Source organism: Hakea prostrata, chromosome 7 (genome assembly GCF_041222555.1).
Source record: "Hakea prostrata isolate BN-2017 chromosome 7, UWA_Hpros_2, whole genome shotgun sequence".
NCBI lineage: Eukaryota > Viridiplantae > Streptophyta > Magnoliopsida > Proteales > Proteaceae > Hakea > Hakea prostrata.
In genome coordinates, this window is record NC_142606.1 from 50808426 (window position 1) to 50835489 (window position 27064).

General features: G+C 40.4%; 1 protein-coding gene across 1 annotated transcript; it reads left to right on the forward strand.

Annotated features, from left to right (window-relative positions):
- The first annotated feature begins 933 nt into the window (after positions 1-933).
- Positions 934-9746, forward strand: LOC149011328 (calmodulin-like). The gene is made up of 5 exons (XM_089162624.1): positions 934-1156; positions 3524-3681; positions 5664-5744; positions 8444-8569; positions 9612-9746. The coding sequence occupies exons 1-5, from the start codon at positions 1081-1083 to the stop codon at positions 9744-9746; spliced, it is 576 nt and encodes a 191-aa protein (XP_089018750.1). The 5' UTR covers positions 934-1080.
- The last annotated feature ends 17318 nt before the right edge of the window (positions 9747-27064 follow it).

Here is a 27064-nt window from a genome sequence, read left to right on the forward strand (position 1 = left end):
ATAGACAATTCTGTCCCTGGGTTTGCTTTGGTTGTTAGCCTTGAGCAATCGACCAAGCAATGCCAAAGGTTAAAAATTAAATTTTTGGTATCCAATAGCCTCAAGCTTCATCTGGGTCCTTCACCAACTTAAGAAAGGGCTTACCTGAATTTATAAGACCTTCCAAAGGTGTCAACATTGTATTCTTGGTCCGCCTTTCCAGTCAAACCTCATTCAAGTCACATCATCTTCCAATTCACTCAGGGTTTCCATACTAGGATCTTCATTATCAACCTCCATTGGTTCTAGGTCAAACCTAATAGGTTCAAATTTGGATGGCCCACAACTTTTTTCTTCCTTCATTTTAGATCTTCGGATCTACATTATCGATTTCCAAATTAGGGTTAGGTGGGATTTCACATTCATCACATTGGGTTGCAATTAATTGTGATGGTTCAGTTTGCTTGCCTGCCATTGGTTCATGTCATGGGGGATATTGAGCAAGTGGAAGAAACTCTACTAGTGAGGTACTCTTTGCTATTGCAGGCGGTTGTGCTTTTCCCAGTTTATACGTATGCAATTGACCGCAACCCGACTGGGTATGCGATACACTCGTCAACAAGGTTATTCTTGTATCGAAATTTGTAGTGACTCCACTTAAGCAATTCAACAAATTGTTCGTCCTGCTGAAGCGTTATGGTCAACTCATGATATTCTGAAGGATATTTGGGGAATACGGCTGCTGTTTTGCCATTGTGTTCTTATACATCATCTCAGGGAGGTTAAGTCAGCCGCTGATTACTTGGCTGGTTTAGTTTCAGGCGATGCGGAAATAGAGCTTCAAGTTGATCATTTTAAAAAAAAAAATTAAAGCGCCTGTTTAACGAAAAAAAAAAAAAAGAAGAAGAAGAAGAAAGAAAGAAAGAAGAAAAAGAAGAAAAATAAATAAGGGGCGCCACCAATGCGTATAAATAGCGCGGGGTTCGGGGACATGGGAGACTTTTGGAGGGAGTTTGCAAGAAGAGATTTCTACATAACAGAAACAATCTTTTTGTCTTTCCCTGTCGCTTTGTTTTCTTCCGTTAGATTACTGAAACCGTCATGGCAGAGAAGTTCACACAAGAGGAAATTTCAATGTTCAAGGAAGCTTTTAATCTCTTCGATAAGAACGGAGATGGTAGGTTTCTCTAATTCTCTGTTCTTTTCTCTTTTGTTGTTTCAACTGCATTTAGTTACTGCAATGCTGCATTGGCTTTATCAGACTATAAAACTGACTTCATGGTGAAATGCTGGTGATTTGTTTATCTTGATTGTTATTTTCCTCAAATTATAGTTTCCTTCTTTTGCTTTCTTGATCGTTCATTCTGCGTAACCTAAGCCTTTAATCTCTCGACTGTCTTTTTGCCATTGGATCACTAGTACTGAGGGTGATTTTGAACCTCAAGAAGATGCATGCCCCAATCAATTCAAGCTACGCATTTTCTTTTCGTAAAGAAAGATTTAATTTATTCATCTATTTGTTTATTTTCTAGTCGGGAAGGTTAAAAGAAGATCCCTTATTTTGAATCCTTTTGGTTCTTACGGTAAAGTGAGAACTGTCTTTGATTCTGCTATTCCTGGAGCATTTATTCAAGTCATTGCTCATCAAAGAAGTTTCAATGCCCAAGAAAGGTTTGGAGTGGCAAGTCACTCTGAGGGGATGAACATTTGCACATCTGGAATATGTAGAATTTTGACGGTCCAATTTAATCTATAATGATTTATCTGATGGGATCCTGTTCTCACACTGGTATTAAGTAGAGCATCTGGTGATTAAGGATATGCAGTTTTTCATAATGATAAATGCAAATGTCATGTTTGATAATATTTGTTTTGTTATTAAGAAATATCCTCATCATTTAATTGACAGATGGTGGAACAGGGTTACCCAAGGTTCTAAAGATTCTGAATGTACTGATTTGACTCAGAACAGACTGACCCCAGTACCTATTAAACCCTGATTATTAAAAGACTAAGTCTGGCTGATTTAGATGATACAAATATGAAAAAATTAGAAGAGATTGATCCTTTACCTGATTCTGAGTGTAAATCTTGGGGTAACCCTAAGTAGTTGAACTGAGTAATTGTCTAGTACTCCTGTCAGGTCATATTTTAAATTTAGTCCAGTTGGTATATCATATTGTAAGGTACTGAGGAATCTAACTCTTAAGTTTCTCTCCTGTGGCAGCATATGAATCTAGCTTTATTACTGTATATTATTCATAAAAGTTGAAAACAGAATAAATTGTAACTTACACCATTTATAGAATGATGCACAGTGTGCATTCCTCATCCCTATCAGGGTGATGAAAGATATTGGTTGAGTGGTTCAGTCATGCTTCTTTACTTTCCCCTTTGTGCTAGCTGAAACTAATGGATTTATTAGCATAGGTTTCACAGTGAAATGGAACACAAAGTGTTCGCTAAGCACCTGAAGAAGTGCCTGTTTTGTATTACTTATGGCATCTATAATGCAATATAATCAATTCAAAGTATAGTTAGGAATATCAATTAAATTTGATACAATTGTGCTGCTAATGATCTAATACGAGAAAACATGTTATAGGTAAAATAGGCGTGCAATTGGTCAGGCTTCTAAGAACTCCAGCTTGACCTTAGGTCTTTTAGTTCAACCCTGGTGCAGCCAACAAAGGTCAGGCTGGGACATTGTGAACTATGTCCAGCCCAGCCACCAACATGACCTTGCTTAACCATTTATTAGACCAACCTGGGTTGGGTTGGCTGTGATTGACCCTGGCTGATGCATCCTCAATAAGATTAAGGGCCAAACCAATATCTTCAATCATAACGAGCCAAAGTGGCTTTGGTTGTTGTAAAAAAAGTCACTGTTTAGGACTAATAAGGTAAAAGGTTAAGGCTGAGATTTTAAGGGATTGAAGAGTAAGTATGGGCATGGATTTGATTTGATTTTAAGCACGTCCTGTGAAGTGGTCAATGGTTTCCTAAATTTTAAGTTAGTTTTGGGTGTGAGTGTTGGGGGGGGGGGGGGGGGGGAATATGGACTAATGGTCCAAGGCGCTACGAAGGTCTTTAGGATCTGAAAGGAGGGCTATGAAGGGCTGTAACCAGGATTTCCCCTTCATTTTTTTTTTTTGGAAGGGGGGGGTTGGTGGGGGCTATGAAGGTTCCTTTAAAAGGTTTTCAAAAACTGGTGAACAGAGACTAGAGAGTAGAGACTAAACTCAAAGAAAAACTTCGGATAATCGGTTCACTTAAAAAGCATTGGTTGTCAACAGTCAATTACCGATTTATAGAGCATAGGCTATTTCAGGAAAAAATAGAAACTAGAGTTTGTTAAGTTACTTGGTTAATATTATTAGCAATAACCAAGTAGGAAGTTAGTAAAATTAAAATTAGAAATCACACTTCACCGACTATACTAGGCAGCTGTTGTTGTTACTATATTGATGTCAATGTTCACTTGCTGTAAAATGCATCATCTTTTGTCTTAAGTTCTATTGCTAAAGTGTGAATTCATTTATAGGTATAATCTCAGCTGAAGAGTTGGGTTCTGTGATGAGATCCTTGGGGCAAAAACCAACTGAAGCTGAACTCCGAGGTATAATCAAAGAGGTTGATGCTGATCAAGATGGAATGATTGATTTCCCTGACTTCTTGAACTTGATGGCAACAAAAATGAAGGTGAGTTTAATGCTGGCATGTTGCCTTGTAATTAATGTACATTTTACTACCAGCTGGTTTGCATCACTAAAAGTTTATCAAAGGCTTTTCTTTTGGAATGCAATTAAATAATGATAGGAGTTATTTAACAGCTCAACTTCAGTTAGTAATCCTTCTGGGCAGAGTACAGATTTTGGGAGCATTTGCTAACTGAAGAGGGAGTCTGTGTGTGAGAGAAGCATTGATGAGATGTACCATGCGATGGCTAGTTTATTACACAGCTAATTTAGCACAGCTAGTTAATGACTAGTCTATACTGCCTGGTTCACATATAGTTTACCAGCTAAGTTTATGATGTTGATTAGCAGTTAACTATATGTTGTCTCAGAATAATAGATTTGTTGCAAGCAATACTCAGCGTCAGTCTCTGTAACAAGGAACCACTCTTTGTATCATAGCCTATTTGATTGAGAACTAATACTATTAATTTTAGTTCTGTGCAAATTCAGAGGGAGAACACTGAAATTAGCTCAATAATTAATTTGATTATGTTCAGAAAGTCTCCAAGCTACAAGATTTATTAGTTGGCTCATCAGCTGCAAAACAATGCTGTCTTTCTGTTAGATAAAAACTTGTACCATCATTTTCTCTCCACTCGTTGAGCGTCAAAACAGTGCTGTGGTCCTGTTAGATAAAAACTTGGACCATCATAATCTCTCCACTCGTTGAGCATCTTGCATAATAGAACAATGCAGACATCTTGCCTGATATATTTTCCCCATTTGTCTCTGGAATACTTATGCTCCTTCATATTCTTTCTTCCACTATTTAAGGACCGTGATTATGAGGAATATTTAATGGAAACTTTCGAGAGACTTGACAAGGACCAAAGTGGTTTTATATCACCTGAAGAGGCAAGACTCTATCATTTCCTTTTCTATGTGATGCTTGCATCTGTCTCCTGCACCTCCTCCACCATCCCAACCCACAACCCACCCCACCAAAGAGCAAAAAATTTGTCCCCCACGATACAGTTCCGAGGGCTTTCTACAAACTGCTGAGACCTCTGCATATTCATGGATAGATTTCAATTTTTATTTTTTTTTTTGTTGGATTTTGAGCAGCTGTGGCAAGTGATGACCGATCTGGGGGAAAATGTGACTGATGAGGAAGTGGCCAAGATGATTCAAGTTGCAGATCTGGATGGTGATGGCCAAGTCAATTACCAGGAGTTTGTGAGGCTTATGATGGTGAGTTTAAATGGTGGCATGTTGCCTTGTAATTAATGTACATTTTACTACCAGATGATGGTTTGCATCACTAAAAGTTTATCTAAGGCTTTTCTTTTGAAATGCAACAATTAAGTAATGATAGAGAGTTATTTAACAGCTCAACTTCAGTTAGTAATCCTTCTGGGCAGAGTACAGCTTTTGGAAGCATTTGCTAACTGAAGAGGGTGTCTGTGTGTGAGAGAAGCATTGATGAGATGTACTGTGCAACGGCTAGTTTACTACACAGCTAATTTAGAAAAGCTAGTTAATGGCTTGTCCATACTGCCTGGTTCACATATAGTTTACCAGCTAAGTTTATGATGTTGATTAGCAGTTAACTATATGTTGTCTCGGAATAATAGATTTGTTTCAACCAATACTCAAGGCGTCAGTCTCAGTAAATAGGAACCACTCTTTGTATCATAGCCTATTTGATTGTGAACTAATACTATTATTAGTTCCGTGCAAATTCAGAGGGAGAACACCGAAAGTAGCTCAATAATTAATTTGATTATGTTGAGAAAGTCTCCAAGCTACAAGATTGATAAGTTGGTTCTTCAGCTGCAAAACAATGTTGTCTTTCTCGTTAGATAAAAACTTGGACCATCATAATCTCTCCACTTGTTGAGCATATTGCATAATAGAACAATGCTGACATCTTGCCCGGTATATTTTCCCCATTTGTCTCTGGAATACTTATGCTCCTTCATATTCTTTCTTCCACTATTTAAGGACCATGATTTAGAGGAAGATTTAATGGAAACTTTCAAGAGATTTGACAAGGACCAAAGTGGTTTTATATCACCTGAAGAGGCAAGACTCTTTATCATTTCCTTTTCTATATGATGCTTGCATCTGTCTCCCCGCACCTCCCTCCACCATCCCAACCCACAATCCACCCCACCAAAGAGCAAAAAATTTGTCCCCCACGATACGCTTCCGAGGGCTTTCTACAAACCGCTGAGACCTTTGCATATTCGTGGATAGATTTCTTTGCTTTTTTTTGTTGGATTTTGAGCAGCTGCGGCAAGTGATGACAGTGTCTGGGGGAAAATGTGACTGATGAGGAACTGGCCAAGATGATTCAAGTTGCGGATCTGGATGCCGATGGCCAAGTCAATTACCAGGAGTTTGTGAGGCCTATGAAGGTGAGTTTAAATAGTGGCATGTTGCCTTGTAATTAATGTACATTTTACTACCAGCTGATGGTTTGCATCACTAAAAGTTTATCAAAGGCTTTTCTTTTGGAATGCAACAATTAAGTAATGATAGAGAGTTATTTAACAGCTCAACTTCAGTTAGTAATCCTTGCGGCAGAGTACAGCCTTTTGGAAGCATTTGCTAACTGAATAGGGTGTCTGTGTGAGAGAGAAGCATTGGTGAGATGTACTGTGTGTGCCGGCTAGTTTACTACACAGCTAATTTAGAACAGCTAGTTAATGGCTTGTTTATATCGCTGGTTCACATATAGTTTACCAGCTAAGTTTATAATGTTGATTAGCGAGTTAACTATATGTTGTCTCGTAATAATAGATCTGTTGCAAGAAATACTCAAAAGTCGTGTCCTCAGTAACAAGCAACCACTCTTTGTATCATAGCCTATTTGATTGAGAACTAATACTATTAAGTTTAGTTCTCGTGCAAATTCGAGAGGGAGAACACCGAAAGTAGCTCAATAATTAATTTGATTATGTTGAGAAAGTCTCCAAGCTACAAGATTTATAAGGTTGCTCATCAGCTGCAAAACAATCTTTGTCTTTACGTTAGATAAAAACTTGTACCATCATAATCTCTCCACTCGTTGAGCGTCAAAAAAAGTCTTGTGGTTCCGTTAGATAAAAACTTGGACCATCATAATCTCTCCACTCGTTGAGCATCTTGCATAATAGAACAATGCGGACATCTTGCCTGGTATATTTTCCCCATTTGTCTCTGGAATACTTATGCTCCTTCATATTCTTTCTTCCACTATTTAAGGACCGTGATTATGAGGAATATTTAATGGAAACTTTCAAGAGATTTGACAAGGACCAAAGTGGTTTTATATCACCCGAAGAGGCAAGACTCTTTATCATTTCCTTTTCTATATGATGCTTGCATCTCTGTCTCCCGCACCTCCCTCCACCATCCCAACCCACAATCCACCCCACCAAAGAGTAAAAAATTTGTCCCCCACGATACGATTCCGAGGGCTTTCTACAAACCGCTCGAGACCTTTGCATATTCATGGATAGATTTCTTTGCTTTTTTTTGTTGGATTTTGAGCAGCTGCGGCAAGTGATGACAGTGTCCGGGGGAAAATGTGACTGATGAGGAACCGGCCAAGATGATTCAAGTTGCGGATCCGGATGCTGATGGCCAAGTCAATTACCAGGAGTTTGTGAGGCCTATGAAGGTGAGTTTAAATGGTGGCATGTTGCCTTGTAATTAATGTACATTTTACTACCAGCTGATGGTTTGCATCACTAAAAGTTTATCAAAGGCTTTTCTTTTGGAATGCAACAATTAAGTAATGATAGAGAGTTATTTAACAGCTACCCTTGAGCTTAGTAATCCTTCTCAGGTGCAGTACAGCTTTTGGAAGCATTTGCTAACTAAATAGGGTGTCCGTGTGTGAGAGAAGCATTGGTGAGATGTCTTGTGTGCCGGCTAGTTTACTACACGACTAATTTAGAACAGCTAGTTAATGGCTTGTTTATCTTTGCCTGGTTCACATATAGTTTACCAGCTAAGTTTATAATGTTGATTAGCAGTTAACTATATGTTGTCTCGTAATAATAGATCTGTTGCAAGAAATACTCAGCGTCAGTCTCCGTAACAAGCAACCACTCTTTGTATCATAGCCTATTTGATTGAGAACTAATACTATTAAGTTTAGTTCTCGTGCAAATTCAGAGGGAGAACACCGAAAGTAGCTCAATAATTAATTTGATTATGTTGAGAAAGTCTCCAAGCTACAAGATTTATAAGTTGGCTCATCAGCTGCAAAACAATGTCTGTTTTTCTCGTTAGATAAAAACTTGTACCATCATAATCTCTCCACTCATTGAGCGTCAAAACAAAGTCTTGTGGTTCTCGTTAGATAAAAACTTGGACCATCATAATCTCTCCACTCGTTGAGCATCTTGCATAATAGAACAATGCAGACATCTTGCCTGGTATATTTACCCCATTTATCTCTGGAATACTTATGCTCCTTCATATTCTTTCTTCCACTATTTAAGGACCGTGATTGTGAGGAATATTTAATGGAAACTTTCAAGAGATTTGACAAGGACCAAAGTGGTTTTATATCACCCGAAGAGGCAAGACTCTTTATCATTTCCTTTTCTATATGATGCTTGCATCTGTCTCCCGCACCTCCTCCACCATCCCAACCCACAACCCACCCCACCAAAGAGCAAAAACTTTGTCCCCCACGATACAGTTCCGAGGGCTTTCTACAAACTGCTGAGACCTTTGCATATTCATGGATAGATTTCATTGTTTTTTTTTTGTTGGATTTTGAGCAGCTGCGGCAAGTGATGACAGATCTGGGGGAAAATGTGACTGATGAGGAAGTGGCCAAGATGATTCAAGTTGCAGATCTGGATGGTGATGGCCAAGTCAATTACCAGGAGTTTGTGAGGCTTATGAAGGTGAGTTTAAATGGTGGCATGTTGCCTTGTAATTAATGTACATTTTACTACCAGCTGATGGTTTGCATCACTAAAAATTTATCAAAGGCTTTTCTTTTGAATTGCAACAATTAAGTAATGATAGGAGTTATTTAACAGCTCAACTTCAGTTAGTAATCCTTCTGGGCAGAGTACAGATTTTGGGAGCATTTGCTAACTGAAGAGGGTGTCTGTGTGTGAGAGAAGCATTGATGAGATGTACTGTGCGCCGGCTAGTTTACTAGACAGCTAATTTAGAACAGGTAGTTAATGGTTAGTCTATGCTGCCTGGTTCACATATAGTTTACCAGCTAAGTTTATAATGTTGATTAGCAGTTAACTATATGTTGTCTCGAATAATAGATTTGTTGCAAGAAATACTCAGCGTCAGTCTCTGTAACAAGGAACCGCTCTTTGTATCATAGCCTATTTGATTGAGAACTAATACTATTAAGTTTAGTTCTGTGCAAATTCAGAGGAGAACACTGAAAGTAGCTCAATAATTAATTTGATTATGTTGAGAAAGTCTCCAAGCTACAAGATTGATAAGTTGGTTCTTCAGCTGCAAAACAACGTTGTCTTTCTGTTAGATAAAAACTTGGACCATCATAATCTCTCCACTCGTTGAGCGTCTTGCATGATAGAACAATCTTGACATCTTGCCTTGTATATTTTCCCCATTTGTCTCTCGGAATACTTATATGCTCCTTCATATTCTTTCTTCCACTATTTAAGGTCCATGATTCGAGGAAGATTTAATGGAAACTTTCAAGAGATTTGACAAGGACCAAAGTGGTTTCATATCACCTGAAGAGGCAAGACTCTTTATCATTTCCTTTTCTATATGATGCTTGCATCTGTCTCCGCACCTCTCTCCACCATCCGAACCCACAACTCACCCCACCAAAGAGCAAAAAATTTGTCCCTCATGATACGGCTTCGAGGGCTTTCTACAAACTGCTGAGACCTTTGCATATTCATGGATAGATTTCATTGTTTTTTTTTTTTGTTGGATTTTGAGCAGCTGCGGCAAGTGATGACAGGTCTGGGGGAAAATGTGACTGATGAGGAAGTGACCAAGATGATTCAAGTTGCAGATCTGGATGGTGATGGCCAAGTCAATTTCCAGGAGTTTGTGAGGTTTATGCGTCTTAGATGATGGCTGCTGGTGGCAGTTAAGAGTGAGTTTGAAGATAGACTGAGCCTCTAATGTGTATGTCATAATCCAGCAGCTGTAATTATGCCAAGACTACCAGTTGTATTCTATCTCACTTGTTTTTTCTAGGTCGAGTTGTATTTTCTCAGCTTCGGAATTCCCAATGTATAGACCTGCTGTAATATCTCCTATGTAGATCTAGCATACTGCTACATCCTCTCTTTTTTTCTATCATATGTTTGCATTCCCGATTTTCAATTTATATGTCGACTGTATCTCGAAGTTAGAATAACGGGTTAAGTTTTGACTCAACAGCTAATATATTTTCTGAATTTCTGTCTTGTCCTCTAATTTCAAGTCCATTTCATTTAGACTTTTAGGAGAGGTGAAAAAAATGGAAAAGGGGTCAGTTATGATGGAGAATGATTGTAATAGAAATTTTTTTTAGGGAGCATAAGTGCAAAGGTTTTAGGGACAATAGAAATGAAATGCCATTTACAAGGGTTAAACCCATGACATCTCCACTGAGAAGCATGAATCTTTACCACTCAACCAACCCTGTATTGGCAAGACAAATCTTTTTTGTATGAACTTAACTTTTTGAATGCTTACAAACTAAGAATATTTGGCTTGCGGTTGTGCTTTTTCTAACATCTCTTCTTACAAATGAATATGTGCTACTGCTTGGAGGATCTAATCGTTGTGTGTAAATGGTGGAGGATCAAATCGCTGTGTGATAGTAGGGCAGCATACGTTGGTGACCTGTTTGTTATCACCTCAAAGATTACTTATACAGCCAACACACTCGCAAACAAGTTGAAGAGAGTCTCAATGGAGAGGTAAAGAGGTTTATAGATTATTGACAACCAGGTGCACTGCAACGTCGTGACATGGCGCCTATTCACTTTACGCATTGACACTCGAGATTTCAGGGGTGAACATTTACATGATTGGATGGATTTTGTTCAAACCAGATTTAGAGGTTATGAGCATGGGTCTCATATTAACCAACTATGGAGTGCTATGATTTGGTGCATATGGAATTCTAGAAATACATGTGTATAAAGGGTTGGAAGTTTCAATTGGACATACTATGACAAGTTCTCTTTCTTATTTGCAGATATTCAAAATCATGTTTACACTACTTTGGTTGAGAGAAATTTGGTAAGCAAATTTCACTTCATCCAGCTGAGGACAGGGATTTTTTCCAGGTCTTTGTTGATGGCTCATGGGATAACACTTCGAAGAAGGGTGGCAGGGGATGTATTCTCTGGGATTCAGTTGGCTTTTTTGTTGCAGCTCAAAGCAAGTTTGGACTAGGAGGTTTGGCAGCGGCTATAGAGTTGGAAGCAATTAGAGATGGTTTACTACTCGAGAAATCCTTGGAGGTTTCAAACCTTCAAATTAATTCTGACTGTTTAGATGCAATTTCTGCTCTGCAGGGTCTTTCCTCTTCACTAGATTGGAGGAGTCTTAGTTTAGTTTCTGAGATTAAGAGGTTGTCCTCCTATTTTCAGCATGTTTTTTTTTCATTACATTACTAGGGAAGGTAATTTGTTTGCAGACTTTCTTGCTAAAGGAGCTTCTAGGTTCTCCTTGGTTCGGTCTTGGTGGAATGTTCCACCTCTGTTTATCGTTGATACTTCTTTGTTATTATCTAGGTCCCCTAGTTTGTCTGCTTTACATTAATACAAATTTTAGTGTTTGACCAAAAAAAAAACAGAGCCCAAGGCAATGGCTTTGCTTTTGTTTAATGCAGAAAAAATTATGACCTATACGCCATCACAAATTACATGTAGTGAGATGTTGGTTAGCTGACCATACGAGCACATCATTAACGAGAAGTAACCCCACGAGCCGGTCTCCACATCATGACTTGCCATGGGTTTCCAGTCATATCATCTTTCATAACAATGAAAAATAAATTAGTAATGGGTCTACGGCTAGTGCATGCTAAGGGTCTTTTTGCTCATCTACTCATCATGCTCCTCAAGGCTAAGGACCACTCATCCTTAAGTCCCCTCTTGTGTTGGGTTAGCAACCTAACAACGCTATTGACATTCCTTAGGACCCTCCCTCAAGTCCGGTCTCATGTAGGGAAAGTCCTCGTGTTTGCCACAAACGGTATGCCGATGTCACCTCACAACAACACACACTTGGCCATCACTCTTCCATTTTTCATCTTCTCACCACTCTCATACTAAAAAGGAAGTTCATACCAGGGGTAGCTCCAACCTCAATTAACCCATTGGTAGAAGAGTAGCACTTTCGGTATATGGATTGATTCTTTTTGTTGTTTTCCAGACTTAAAAGTCCTTATTTCATGTGAAGGTCACTTGCACTTGGTCTTGGGTTGGAAGTTGACTGTTATGTAGCAAGTACGGTAATTGACCCCTACCGACCTTTTTGAGCATAGCTCCCTTGATGCTAGTCCAATCAACTCGATTATTTTTGCATCACTCTCTAGACTTTAAGGGCTTTATTGCATGTGAAGAATAACTGTATAATTCCATATGTAACATTTCCTAATTTGGGTTAGAACATGACCATTATGCTGCTAGCAAGGAAATTCTTTGTCGAGTGTACCCTACATCACACCAAGGGGTTAGGAATCTAGAGGGGGTATTACCACGGAACATTGTGTCGGCGACATCGCCGTGTCGCTAAGGGCTAACACAATTCCACCCAACGTGTCACATCCTCCCAGCCGGTACCCTAACTGGTATACCCGAGAGTGTGATCCACAGCCCTAAAGATCAAGTTTAGGAACGATCATATCCATTTCGCACAATAACATAATCAAAAGCAAGAACAAATCATAATGTTCAAGTAATTTATAATAAAAGTCAAGAAAGGATCTCAGAAGGATCACTAAGAATATCAGAGTGCGAAAACATGATACCAAATCAAAAGACAACTGTAGAGTATAGCGGAAATATACTCCACAACATATGCGAAAGGTAGATCGAAATCTAAGTAAAGCTCTAAGCTAATACAAGTAAAGTAAAAGATAAGTCTAGAAGAAACAAGAGAAATCTAATCCACATCTTCAGTCGGCTCTTCTTCATCTTCAGTCTTCATCTTCTTCACCTTGCCCTTCCTTATATGGACCGTCATCATATTTCAAACCTGCAGAGAAGTCTAACAACGGATATGGTACAAAAGGAGTGAGTTTCGAAAGAAACCCAGTAAGGCAGTTAAATCCATAATAACATAAATGGCAGGATTTCAGAACAAACATAAATGCAGTATGGTATGAGACAAACAATGAATGTATGAATCTAACTCTATGTATGCTGGTCTCTATTGGCAGACATGCTTTAAGTCATAGCACCATACTTCTTTGGGAAGGTCTCATCACACAACGCCTTTTGGTAGTGGGTCCGGCATCCCTCGGGACATTCCATGGCTGGGGGTTAAGTCACCACTCTCTCACATCACCATTGGTCTAAGTACTGGCGCATGTCAGGGTAAAGCCTAGCCAAATGCAAGTCTTCTACTTAGTTACATCAAGTCAGATCCAGATACGTCCATTCCTCGCCCCTAGCGATCCTTTCCGGTATCCTTCACACTAGAGTCCTCATAGTCCCTGACTACGGACTCATCAACCCTATTGGTTATCCACATATGGTAAACGGGAAGCTCTCACGTCCTCTCACGGGTTGGTTACCGGTCTTGAGCGCCCGTGAGCCCAAGTCTATCCATATGCAACCCTACCAATAAATGGCCCCCACAATGTGATTCCTGTCCTCTCACGGGTTGGTTACCGGTCTTGAGCGCCCACAAATCCCCATTGCTACCACGGGTCGTTCGGTCTCAATACCCCTCCGATTAGGGTCTGACATAACGGGACATCCTAGCCAAACACTACTAGACAGTCCTAAATATGTCATCCAACAGTTTAGGAAGGTGTCCAGAGGGCATCTCCGGAAACATCCCATAATATTCCCGTAGTTGTCCAAGGACAGAAGTGTCAAAAGGACACCTCTCCTTCCCGAACCATACTTAATCAATCACAATCACAAATCAATCATATCATGTACATTTACAGTATATAGAAAATATACCATAATAAGATCCATCTCATATACAGTTAACCATTAAAGACATTCATAAACTAAAGAAAGCAAGTAAATAAAACAACTGTAATTGAAGTAAATACAGCAGTAATATATTCATAAAAGAATCTAATTATGGTAAAAAATCCGAAAGATTCTAATATAGAAACTAAAATCACACAATCTATGCTATTATAGAAGTAACCATCCTTACCTTATATAACTTGAAGAGAATCTCCAAGGATCAAGGAGAATCTTCCTAAACTTGGCAAGAAGGTCCTAAACAAGTATATATATCATATTAGGAAAGAAACCTAGAAGGAAAGATATCAAAACATCCAAAACAGACCAAATCTGGAGTTGCTGTACTCATTGGTCGATTGGATTGGTCTCTGTCTCGCCGTCGACCAACAGAGACAAGTGGCCTACAAAATCGAGTTTTAAGAATAAAGAACCGAATTTGGTGGTTCAAAAGGGTACCAAACAAGGGGGAAACTACTATGACAGTATCCTAGTATATAGAGGACTTCAAAACACTAATCAAATCAAGTCTTCAAGTTACAAATTAGGAAACAAAAGTTACCATAATTAGATCAATCATGGTTCTTGAAGAATTCATAGTAACAATCATGGACAAGAACAATAGGATGATGGATCATTGATTTTGATAAAGAAATCATGAAAAGCATGCATAGATCTTCAAGAAAAATAGATCTAAGACTGAAGAACATGAATCTAAATAAGGAAACAAAACTTACCATAAATGTATCAGTTATGGTTTTCGAAGAAAGCATGGTATGATCAAGAAGAAAGAACTAAAGACTGACAGGTTACAACTCTTGTAAAGAAAACACAGCGATTAACTACTAATATGATCAATAAAACAGATCTAAGAAGATCAGAATTTGAATCAAAAGATGAACAAAGACAAGATCATGATTTAGATCATGATTCCTTCAAAAGCTTGCATTGATCATGATTAAGATCATTGCATTAGCCATTAATCCTTAGGAAGATCACGAGGGATGAGTAGAGAGATGTTTGCAACAGAGAATGCAGCATCTTCTCTACTGTGTCAGCCCAAAAAGGAAAGAAAAACAGAGATGGAGAAGAAGAAGAGAGTGTAGTCATACCTTTGATGCAAGAGGAAGAAGATTACTTGAGTTCTTGTGAGGGATCAACCAAGGATGCAAGGAAATTGATTAGAATGGAGTTCTAACTCGTTCCAGAGGCTTAGGAGGCAGAGGAGACGAACTAATCCCGAGATTGGACTTAAATAGAGCAAGAAAGACCTAAATCTGGAAAACAGATCTCATTGGTCGATTGGATTGGTCTACTAGCCCAGTCGACCAATCAGTCGACCAATGGAGACAGCAAGGTACAGATTGCACTGTTTTGGTCATAACTTCTTCGTTTGAAGTCCGATTGATCCGAAATTCGAAAGGGAACTTCACAAAAACATAATAAGACTATCTAGCATGAATTGGGAATCATCCATGGTCCAAAAAACAGTGCTTTATTACTTGGGAACATGAGTTTCTAAATTGGAAACAACATGGTTCTCATAGCAAACTCACCATGGATTCAAGGGAAGAATTAGAGAGAACAAGGCTTCTCTCTAATGGAATATCAAGAACATATCAGAGGCAAGAATAACTAAATAGAAAATCAAAAGAATACTAATCCTAGAATGAGAGGAATCAAAAATAGAAACTTACTAGAATGCTTATATCAATGGTCAACATAGAAGGCTAAAATGGCTAGAAATAAAGGGGAATTGATTCAAGGAGATGAAATACATTGGAACAGTAGTAAGGCTAAGATCAAACATGTTAAACATTAATTAGCAAAGAAGCTATAGTAGAATGATCATGTTGTCCAAAACTCAACCAAAATCATTGAAGAATTGAGGAGATTCACCATGTGGTTTCAAGGAATGCATAGAGTGATTGGGAGTTCACTCTAAGACATAAGGAGATTAGAGAATAGGTAGTTATAGTAGTGTAACACCTTCTCCACAATCAAAACATCAAGATAGAACAGTAAGAAGAAGAAAAGAGAGAAGAAGGAGACAGAACACTGAAATCAAGGTCCAACTTCAAGATGTAACATTAAACTAACCTTTCTTCACCCAAAATAGATAGGGTGTCCTAGCTAGGTTTGGGCTGGATTTCACACAACGACTCAATTTATTCAATAAATCAACGATATATCGCCGAGAAATCGGCAATAAATCGTCAACGATTGATTTTTTTGACCATTGGAGATATATTCATGGGCGATATATCACCAATTTTGGTTATAAGAGGGAAAGTCGAGGAAAATATACATTATAATCAGAGTGTGAAAAATGATACAATTGAATAAATCAAATGTAGAGTATAGCGGAAAATCTCTCTACAAAGGCAGTAGAAAAGTAGCTCAAACTAAAAAGAAGATTACAATTGTTTCCAAAATAGAAAGTAAAGAAGTAAACTAAATCTAAACTAATCTCTTCAAACTTAAACCAAATTCTTTTAAAAGTAAAGGTCTCTATATCCAAGTATCGTTGTACGAGTACATGAGTACGACTAATCTTGATACGCTCCTTCGTCACCTTGGTAGTCTTCACAGTCGTAGTCACCCATAGCCGGCACCTTGGGTGTAGTATGAGTCATCCGGGGGCAATCTCATATGTTTGTCCATCATAGTCATCAACACCTGTAGATAGATCTAACAAAGTTGTTGCAAAAAGGAGTGAGTTCAAAAGAACTCAGCAAGGTAGTTCATTCCACAATAACACATATAACATGATAGAAGAACATGTAAGATACAGTATGATATGAGACAGACATGCAAGTATGCTTCTAACTCTATGAATGCTGGTCTCTAGTGGCAGACATGCTTTAAGTCATAGCACCATACTCCTCTGGATAGGTCTCAAATCAATCTCCCTCAACCATCTCGGTGTCTTGGGTTCTCCGGTGGTAATTGAGTCCTGCATCCCTCTTGGACATTCCATGGCTGGGGTTTAGGTCACCGCTCTCTCACATCATCATTGGTCTGAGTATTGGCGCATGTCAAGGTTAATCCTCGCCTAATGCAAGTCTTTTACTTAGTTATATCAAGTCAGGGTTAGATACTTCCATTCCTCGCCTCTCGTGATCTTTTCTGGTATCTTTCCCACTAGAGTCAATGTATCATATGGCTACAACCAACTTGGACTACGGACTCATTAACCCTATTGTCATACAAAAATAGTAAACGGGAAGCTCTCATGTCCTCTCACGGGTTGGTTACCGGTCTTGAGTGCCCATGAGCGCAACTCTAATATTGCAACCCTACCAATGAATGGCCCCCACAATGTGAATCATATCCTCTTACGGGTTGGTTACCGGTCTTGAGTGCCCACAAATCCCCATTGCTGCCACGGGTCACTCGGTCTCAATTCCCTTCCGAATCGATCTAATATAACAGAGACATCCTAGCCAAACATTGCTGGATAAGCCCTAGGTATGTCAACCAATAACCAGTAAAAGAGTCAAGGGGCACCGTAGGAAAGCATCCCATACCACCTCCACTTGTCACATCCACCCAGCCGGTACCCTACCTGGCATACCCGAGTGTGTGATCTATAGCTCCAAAGATCCAATATCAAGGAAACCAACCTCCCATATTTACAATAATATAATCACGAACAAGACATAATCAATATTATATTACATTAACAGAGAGATGAAAATAAGATTCAAGAGAATAACAATATAATCAGAGTCTAGAATGATACCAATATAATAATCAATGTAGAGTGTGGCGGAAAATCACTAAACATAACATAGCGAAAAAGTAGATTGAAAGTCAAAAGAAAGATTACAATCGGTTCCCAAAATGAAAGGAAGTAATCAAAACTAAACTTGTGTCTCTTCAAACCTATAGTGAACACTTCTAAAGGTAAAAGTCTCAGAGTCCAGATAACACGTAACAAGCACGTGAGTATGACTAATCCTGACGCGATACGTCTTCACCCATGAATTGAGACTTTCATAGTCACCGTAGCCACAACTTTGGGAGTAGTATGCATCATCTGTTTGTGCTTCATAGTGCTGGCCTTCATAGCCGTTAGTACCTGCAGGATAATCTAACAAAGATATTTGCAAAAAGGAGTGAATTCAAAAGAACTCAACAAGGCAAGTTATATCCATAGTAACATAGTAAAACATGATTTCAAAACATACATGATGCAAGATGATATGAAATAGACAATGCATGTATGAATCTAACTCTATGTATGCTGGTCTCTATTGTCAGACGTGCTTTAAGTCATAGCACCATACTTCTCTGGGTAAGTCTCAAATCACTCTCCCTCAACCATCTTGGTATCTTGGGTTCTCCGGTGGTAATTGGGTCCTGCATCCCTCTCGGATATTCCTTGGCTGGGGTATAGGTCACCGCTCTCTCTCCATTGGTCTAAGTATTGGCGCATATCAAGGTTAAAACCTAGCCCAATGCAAGTCTTCTACTTAGTTATATCACATCAGAATCAAATACTTCCATTCCTCTCGTCTCGCGATCCTTTCTGGTATCCTTCTCACTAAAGTCAGCGTATCCTATGGCTACAACCAACTTGAACTACGGACTCATCAACCCTATTGGTCATCCACAATAATAAACGGGAAGCTCTCATGTCCTCTCACGGGTTGGTTACCGGTCTTGAGCGTCCATGAGCCCAAGTCTACTACTTGCGATCTTACCAATGAATGGCCCCCACAATATGATCCATGTCCTCTCACAGGTTGGTTACCGGTCTTAAGCGCCCACAAACCCACATTACTACCACAGGTTACTCTGTCACATCCTCCCAGCCGGTACCCTAACTGGCATACCCGAGAGTGTGATCCACAGCCCCGAAGATCAGGTATTGAGTAATCAACCTCCCACATAAACAATAACATAATCATGAACAATAATAATCGATGTGCAACAGATAAACTAAAGATCCAAATAAGGAGAGAATACACCATGTATATGATCAGAGTACGAAAGATAATCAGAATGTCTAAATCAATAAGTAAAGTGAGGCGGAATCCCACTCTACAACCAGCGGAAAAGTAGTTCTAAAAGAAAAGGAATAAGATAAAATATAATCCCAATAGCAGGTACAATAGGTAACTAAATTATTCTCAATCTTCTAGACAACGTCTCTATAAGTATAAATCTCAAAAATGGCACAAGGGCGCTTCCACTCTATGGTCGGACTAAGCATCGTACGGAGCATAACCACCCGCGGAATCTTTAGTGTAATTGTCGTAACCGCAATCACCTTCCTGGAGATATGCCTCTTCTCCTTGCGCTTCTTCATACGAGCAGTCATGATACTCAGAATGTAAAACCCAGCCCTAACCTTGACCCGGAAACCTTGTTATTTGTAGGTCCAATGACCCGAAGTAAAGTAAGAAGTCAGCTTTGGGCCATCCCAGTGGAGGACTTGGTGTCTGGCTTTGAATCCATGAGAGTTGATGATGAAGTTCTATTTATGGAAACTGAATCTTGATGAAGATCGGATTAGTTGATGGACTTGGAGTGCTCTCTATCTTGGTTTGAAGGCATTTCTACCTATTAGGTAAGTCACTTGATATGTGTGCAAAACCCCTTTAGGATTGGATTTGATCCGGGCCTTCAATTCCCTCGTTTTGGAATTACTCGTCGCATTGGTCGACCGATTGGTCGACTGGACCAGTCGACCAATCCACTCGACCAATGGGTGCTGTCTTTGGCAATTAGGTCTTGCTTGCTCTATTTAAGTCCAATCTCGAGTCTACTTTGTATTTGCTGCCTCCAAACTCTTTGGAACGAACCAAAGACCTCTGCAAGTCATCTCCCTTGCATCCTTGGAGATTTTCTTGACGGATCTTCGTCAAAACTCTTCCTTTTGCATCAAAGGTATGTCTACACTCTCTTCTTCTCCTCCATCTCTGTTTTTCTTTCCTTTTTGAGTTGAGAAAGTAGAGGAGATGCTGCATTCTCTGTTGCAAACATCTCTGGACTTGTCTCTCATGATCATCCTAAGGATTAATGGCTAAAACAATGATCTTAACCATGATCTATCAATCTCTAGTTGTTTCTCTTCTACCATACCATGTTTTCTTCATGAATCATGATAGTTACATATATGGTAGGTTTTGTTTCCTTATTTAGATTTATGCTTTTAAGCCTATTTCCTTGAAGATCTAAGTATGCTTTTCATGATACCTTTACCTGAAGCAATGATCCATTCTCCTATTGTTCTTGTCTTTGATTTCTATCTTGAATTCTTCAAGATCCATGGTTGATCTAATTATGGTAACTTTTTGTTTCCTAATTTGGATCTTGATGGCTTGATTCGATTAGTGTTTTGAGGTCCCCTATATGTTAGGATACTACTGATGTAGTTTACCCCTTGATTTGTACCCTTTTGAACCACCAAATTCGGATTTTATATCTTAAAACTCTGTTTTTTTTAGGCTACTGTCTGCATTGGTCGACTGATTGGTCGAATGGACCAGTCGACCAATCCACTCGACCAATGAGTACAGCAACTCCAGAATTGGTCCGTGTTGGATGTTTTGGTATCTTTTCTCGTTAGGGATCTTTCCTAATATGTTGTATACACTTGTTTAGGACCTTCTTCTCAAGTTTGCCAAGATCTTACTTGATTTCTTAGGATTCCTTTGCGAGTTATAAAAGGTAAGGATGGTTACTTCTTTAACAACATAAATTGCATATCTTAGTTTCTATATTTGAATCTTGTTAATTTATTTCTTTAATTAGATTCGTATAATGTTATACTACTGTGGTACTATCTTGATATCAGTAGCATTACTTATTCATATTGAATTGACTCATGTATGATTTACTTATCAATTATATACAAAGTGATTGTAATTATTGATTTCTTTCCATATATGAAGTTACCATATATGTGATGATATGAATTGATGCATGTGTATGCTTAAGTATGGTTTGGAAAGGAGAGGTGTCCTTTTGACACTTCTGTCCTTGGACTACTACGGGAATATTATGGGATGTTTCCGGAGATGCCCTCTGGACACCTTCCTAAACTGTTGGATGACATATCTAGGACTGTCTAGTAGTGTTTGGCTAGGATGTCCCGTTATGTCAGACCCTAATCGGAGGGGTATTGAGACCGAACGACCCGTGGTAGCAATGGGGATTCATTGGCGCTCAAGACCGGTAACCAACCCATGAGAGGACAGGAATCACATTGTGGGGGCCATTTATTGGTAGGGTTGCATATGGTTAGACTTGGGCTCACGGGCGCTCAAGACCGGTAACCAACCCGTGAGAGGACGTGAGAGCTTGCCGTTTACCATATGTGGATGATCAATAGGGTTGATGAGTCCGTAGTCAGGGACTATGAGGACTCTAGTGTGAAGGATACCGGAAAGGATCGTCAGGGACGAGGAATGGACGTATATGGATCTCGACTTGATGTAACTAAGTAGAAGACTTGCATTTGGCTAGGCTTTACCCCGACATGCGCCGGTACTTAGACCAATGGTGATGTGAGAGAGTGGTGACCTATACCCCCAGCCATGGAATGTCCCGAGGGATGCCGGACCCATTACCAACTGATGATGAGTGATTGAGACCTTCCTAAAGAAGTACGGTGCTATGACTTAAAGCATGTCTGCCAATAGAGACCAGCATATATAGAGTTAGATTCATTCATTCATTGCTTGTCTCATACCATATTGCATTTATGTTTGTTCTCAAATCTCGCCATTTATGTTATTATGGATTTAATCGCTTTACCGAGTTTCTTTGAAACTCATTCCTTTATTGTACAATGTTTGTTAGACTATTCTGCAGGTTCTGAATATTATGACGGCCCCTATGAAGAAGCGCAAGGAGAAGAGGCATATCTCCAGGAAGGTGATTGCGGTTACAACAATTACACTGAAGATCCCGCGAGTGGTTATGCTCCGTACGATGCTTAGTCCGACCATTGAGTGGAAGCGCCCTTGTGCTGTTTATGAGATTTATACTTATAGGGATGTTGTCTATAAAGTGGAGAACAATTTAGTTACCCATTGTACTTGCTACTGGGATTAGATTTTGTCTTGCTTATTCTCTTTTAGAACTACTTTTCCGCTGGTTGTAGAGTGGGATATTGCCTCACTTTACTTATCTGTTTTAGACACTCTGATTATATCTAGTACTCTGATTTATATATGATTCATTCTTTCTTTATTTGGATCTATGGTTTATCTTCCGCACTTTTATTATTATTGTTCATGATTATGTTATTGTTTATGTGGGAGGTTGATTACTCGATACCTGATCTTCGGGCTGTGGATCACACTCTCGGGTATGCCAGATAGGGTACCGGGCGGGAGGATGTGACGGATTGGTATCGAGCCCAAGGTTCGAGGAAATCCTAACCACAAAAGACAATAATCGAACATTCCCGAGTCATTGATCTGAAATGACTCTTCTACTCTTAGAAGTGAATAATATAACACTTGGATTAGAAACTTAACCTATGAAGCATAACAGATCATTTCCGAATAACATACCATAATTATACTTAAACAAATGTCACTAATGCAAAGAAAAGAAAGGTGCATAATATACAATAATTAAGTGAAACAAAATGAACTTCATTAATTTCAAAAGCTTTTACAACGATTACATCCGAAATGCATAAATGAAAATCCTAGGGTACAGTCTATCTAGGTGATCTTCTCCGATCTCTCGTATGCTCCGAACTCCTCCGCTAGCCGAGTCACCCGATGCTCTATCCTATCCCGTCGTGACTCCATCCTCTCGTACATCTGCTCCCCGTCCGACCTCCATCCTCTCTAGCATGGAAGTCATCGATCTCATTTGTGCCCCAAGATCTGAAGTCTCCGGAACCGCATGTGAAGGGCCACCCGCCTCGAAGTGTGATGAAGGAAACTCGTGATGCATTGGCTCAGCCTCGTGCATATCTCGGATCATCTCCGGCCCTGATCATCACTATCGGACCGATATCCTCTCCTCCATCCTCCGACTCCCGATCCTCATCCTCCGACTCCTCATCATCCTCACCCTCCGGACCAGGAGATCTCTCGGGATCGCTCGCAGTCTCATCTCGACGAATGGTCCGAGTCCGGATAGAGTATCCCCGTGAACCAGTTGTCCACCGGTGTATCCTCGAAACTCACCCCCGAAATGCCCGAAGATCAAGGTCCGTAGCCTCCCATAGCAAAGGTTCCGCATGCTAGGCCGCAGAACCAAGTCCAAGCATGACCCGCTGAATGATGTAGGAGAGATCGATCTCGAAGCCCATGTAGATGCGGTAGATGACTAAGGCCTCCATCACTATGACCCGATGGTGATGTCCGGCCTTCGGCATAATGTTTCGGCGGACTATGCGACCGATAATCCGTGCAGAATCCGTCATCCGTCCGCTGGTCCACGAAGTGAAGCATCGACGACTATCCCATAGCGTAGAGCATATCTCGCGAAGCTCGTACGGCATCGGATGGTTGTCCAGATCCGCTCCCGCAGGTATCCACACACACCGCCGTGGATAGTAAGGAACCCGCAAGATCTCAGCCCGGTGCTCGGGTGGAAAAGCGAATCTGAGTCCGGAAGACCCCGCTCCTTAGGACAAGTCTAAGTGGATGTCCTTGACCTCGAGCCTCCTCTCGTGTAGGTAAGGTTGTCGAAGAACAACCTCACTAGCTCCGGGTATACCGGCAGATCCTCGGTGAAGAGATGAGTCCACCGCAACGTGTCGAATCTCTCGCCGAATCCTAAAGACTCTGAGCTGGCGTAGGTGAAGTAGACGTCTCATCTCGATATTACAGTAACTGAAGTAGGCCTCGTACAAGAACTCGGCCTGAGGTGTGTCGAACATGTCTGGTCTCCTAACCTCCTGTCTAGGCTTTGAAGGAACCTGACCTCTGCCCCTAAGTGCCCCTACAATGCGACCATGACCTCTACCTCGTCCTCGCCCTCCCCTCTGCATAGTGTGTATCTGTGAAAGAGACAAGAGACAATTCTAGTTAGTGCTACCTTAAGATTTGAGCCAAAAGGGTATTTTCGTAATTTTTTGGAAAATTTCAAATTTGGGGGAAATTTGATTTGAACATACTAGCATGTGCGCAATACTTGGAATTTCATGTCTATGAAGTTTGTTTGAAGAAAATCGATCGAAAACTTGGATTAAAGCGAAAAATTCAGCAAGAAGGAAATTTGGGGATTTTGCAATTTAGGTCAAAATTGGATTTTTGAAAAGTTGAAATTGGTTTAATCAAATTTTATGGACCTATCTACAATATCATCTTGAGCATGTAGCATTTGATCTCGTGTGAAAATTTCAAGCGGTTTGAGAGAAAACGAAATTTTTCTAAAGATAACGATTTCGGTATGAAAACGTTGCGAGATGAACACCAATATGTTAGAACTTGTTGTCTATGCATGGCATTGTGTTTAAAACCTAGGGAATATGTTTCTAAGCATTCCTAAGCATGATTTCTAGCATTGGATACAAGCAAAGCATGGTTTTGATTGAAATGCAAGCATGAGAAGATGAAAATGGAAGGAAGAATGAGAGATTTACCTTGTTTGTGATGATTGTGTGTTGTTGTGTTGTTGTTGAAGCGCCAAAACACCTCAAGAACACTTGTGAGAACCTTTGGAGACTTTCACTAGAGCTCTCTCACCTTTGAAAGAAGATAAAATGAAGTTGGAATGTGGAAATGAGGCTTATAATGCGAATTTTCGTATTGCTTCGCATTGGTCGACTCATTGGTCGATCGGGTCGATCGACCAATCACTCGACCAATGGTCACAGAGACCTCATTTGCTGTTGAATTTTTGGAAAATGTGATTTTTGCCTTATGGATTATTGTTTGATGACTATATGGATATATTTGAGCATGATTTAAGTTTTCAAATCATTTGGACTTGTGGTTTATGTTGAAACTTCGAAATTTGGTATTTTGATGTTCTCAGTTTTGCAGAATGGTTACTCTAAGAAGTGGGCGTGGTGAATCCAGTGGTCAAGGAGGTGGTGAAATACCTCAGGGAGGTGGTGAAATACCTCATGGAGGTGGTGAGATACCTAATGTTGATCAGGGTACCCAGGAGATACCCGGTGCCCCGAATGTTGGAAGTTTCCGAGATATTGCCAATATTATGGGCAATATGATGCAGCAGCAAGCAGCTCAGTTCAACTAGATGTTGGTGGGTTTCATGACTCTGCATAATGAGACTCGAGCTGGTGCTAATGTGAATCCTCATGCCGCAGTCCTGAATGCGGGAGGTTTAGCTGGAACTCCTCATACTCGCCTGATGGAGAGTTTTCTGAAGATGCAAGTACCCACTTTCACTGGAGTTACCAAGGACCCCTTGTTTCCTAACAAGTGGCTTCGTGAGTTGGAGAAGGCTTTCCGACATCTGCAATGCTCGGAAGCTCAGAAGATTCTGTTTGCTGAACAAAAGTTGCAACAAGAAGTTGATGCATGGTGGATCTCCACTCGGCCTGTTTTGGAAGGTTTGCATGCAGGAGTTGTAACTTGGGAGTTGTTCAAAGAGGCTTTTTGTATGAATTACTTTCCCGAGGCGGTGAAAGATGCGAAGGAAGCTGAGTTCATGGTTCTTACACAAGGATCTCTCGTCGTGTTGGAGTACCAACAGAAGTTCGAGGAGCTTCATTTCTTTGCTCCGATTCTCTCGAAGGTTGACCTCGCCAAAGCGAAGAAGTTCTTCAAAGGACTGCGCCCTGCCATTAAAGCTTACCTCACAGTCCAGCCTATAGTGAGCTATGCTCAAGTGGTGCAGAACTCGAAGAAATTGGAAGAAATAGAGAAGGAAAGTGCACGTGTGCAAAAGCCCTGGCAGCCAAGGAACCCTGGTTTGGTGGATCGTAATGATCGGCGTTTTGTGAGACCTACACCCTACCCCACTCCTACCTTTCAGCCTAAGAGTGTAGGTCAGAACTTGGGTTTTCAGCAGCCCGGCCAGTTTAGACAGTATGGCGGAAACCGACCACCAGCAAGTGCAAGTGCTAGGCCTTTTGTTCAGAAGCCCTCTGTTGCAGCCACCCCTGTTGGACCCAAAGAATCCTGTTTGCTTCTACCGCAAGCAAGCTGGTCATTTTGCTCGTGCTCTGTCCGAAGCGGCCCGTCCAGCAGCCCGCTCCAAGTGGTGAAGAGTGCTCCCGCTCCCTCCCTCCGGTAGAGTTTTCGGTATTTCCAGTCTTTGAGCAGGATCCAAGCCATGAAGTGATTACAGGTACATTGTTAGTTGCTTTTATTTCTGCATTTGTCTTATTTGATACGGGTGCATCTCATTCATTCATGTCATCTGCATTCATCAAGAACACTAACCTAATCCCTGAGAAGTTGTCTAGTTGTTTATTGATTAGTACACCTACTGGTCCTGTTGTGAAACTAGATAAGGGGTTATCTAAATGTCCTGTGTTGATTGGTGAGAAGAACTTGGAAGCCAATTTTGTAATTCTTGATATGAAGGACTTCGATATTATTTTGGGAATTGATTGGTTAACAGCCCACAAAGCTGTGTTCCTTTGTTCCTCAAAGAAGATTCAGTTCCATAATTGTGGAAGTCCGGTCTTAGAATTTCAGGGGGAAAAGAGAAGGGTTTGCAAGAAGGTGCTGTCCGCACTGATGCAAGTCTATGCCCTAGTGGATGATGCTTCATCCGAAGGCAAGGGTAAAGTGGAGAAAAGAGTCGATGAAGTCGTGGTTGTCCGTGACTTTGTTGATGTCTTCCCCGATGATCTATCGGGAGTGCCTCCAGACAGTGGATGTCGAGTTTTCTATTGATCTCGTCCCCCGGTGCCGCTCCGGTATCTAAAGCTCCGTATAGGATGGCTCCTACTGAGTTGAAACAGTTGCAAAATCAGTTGAATGAGCTCATTGATAGAGGTTTTGTACAACCTAGTGTGTCATCTTGGGGAGCTCCGGTCTTGTTTGTCAAGAAGAAAGACGGTAGTATGCGCTTGTGCATCGACTACCGTGAGTTGAATAAGCCGACTATCAAGAATAGATACCCGCTGCCCGTAATTGATGATCTCTTCGATCAGTTGAAGGCTGCAGTTGTGTTCTCAAAGATTGACTTAAGATCCGGATATCACCAATTGAAAGTGAAGTCTAGTGATATCTTCAAGACAGCTTTCCGAACGCGGTATGGTCACTACGAGTTTAGAGTCATGCCCTTCGGATTGACCAATGCTCCTGCGGTGTTCATGGACCTCATGAACCGAGTATT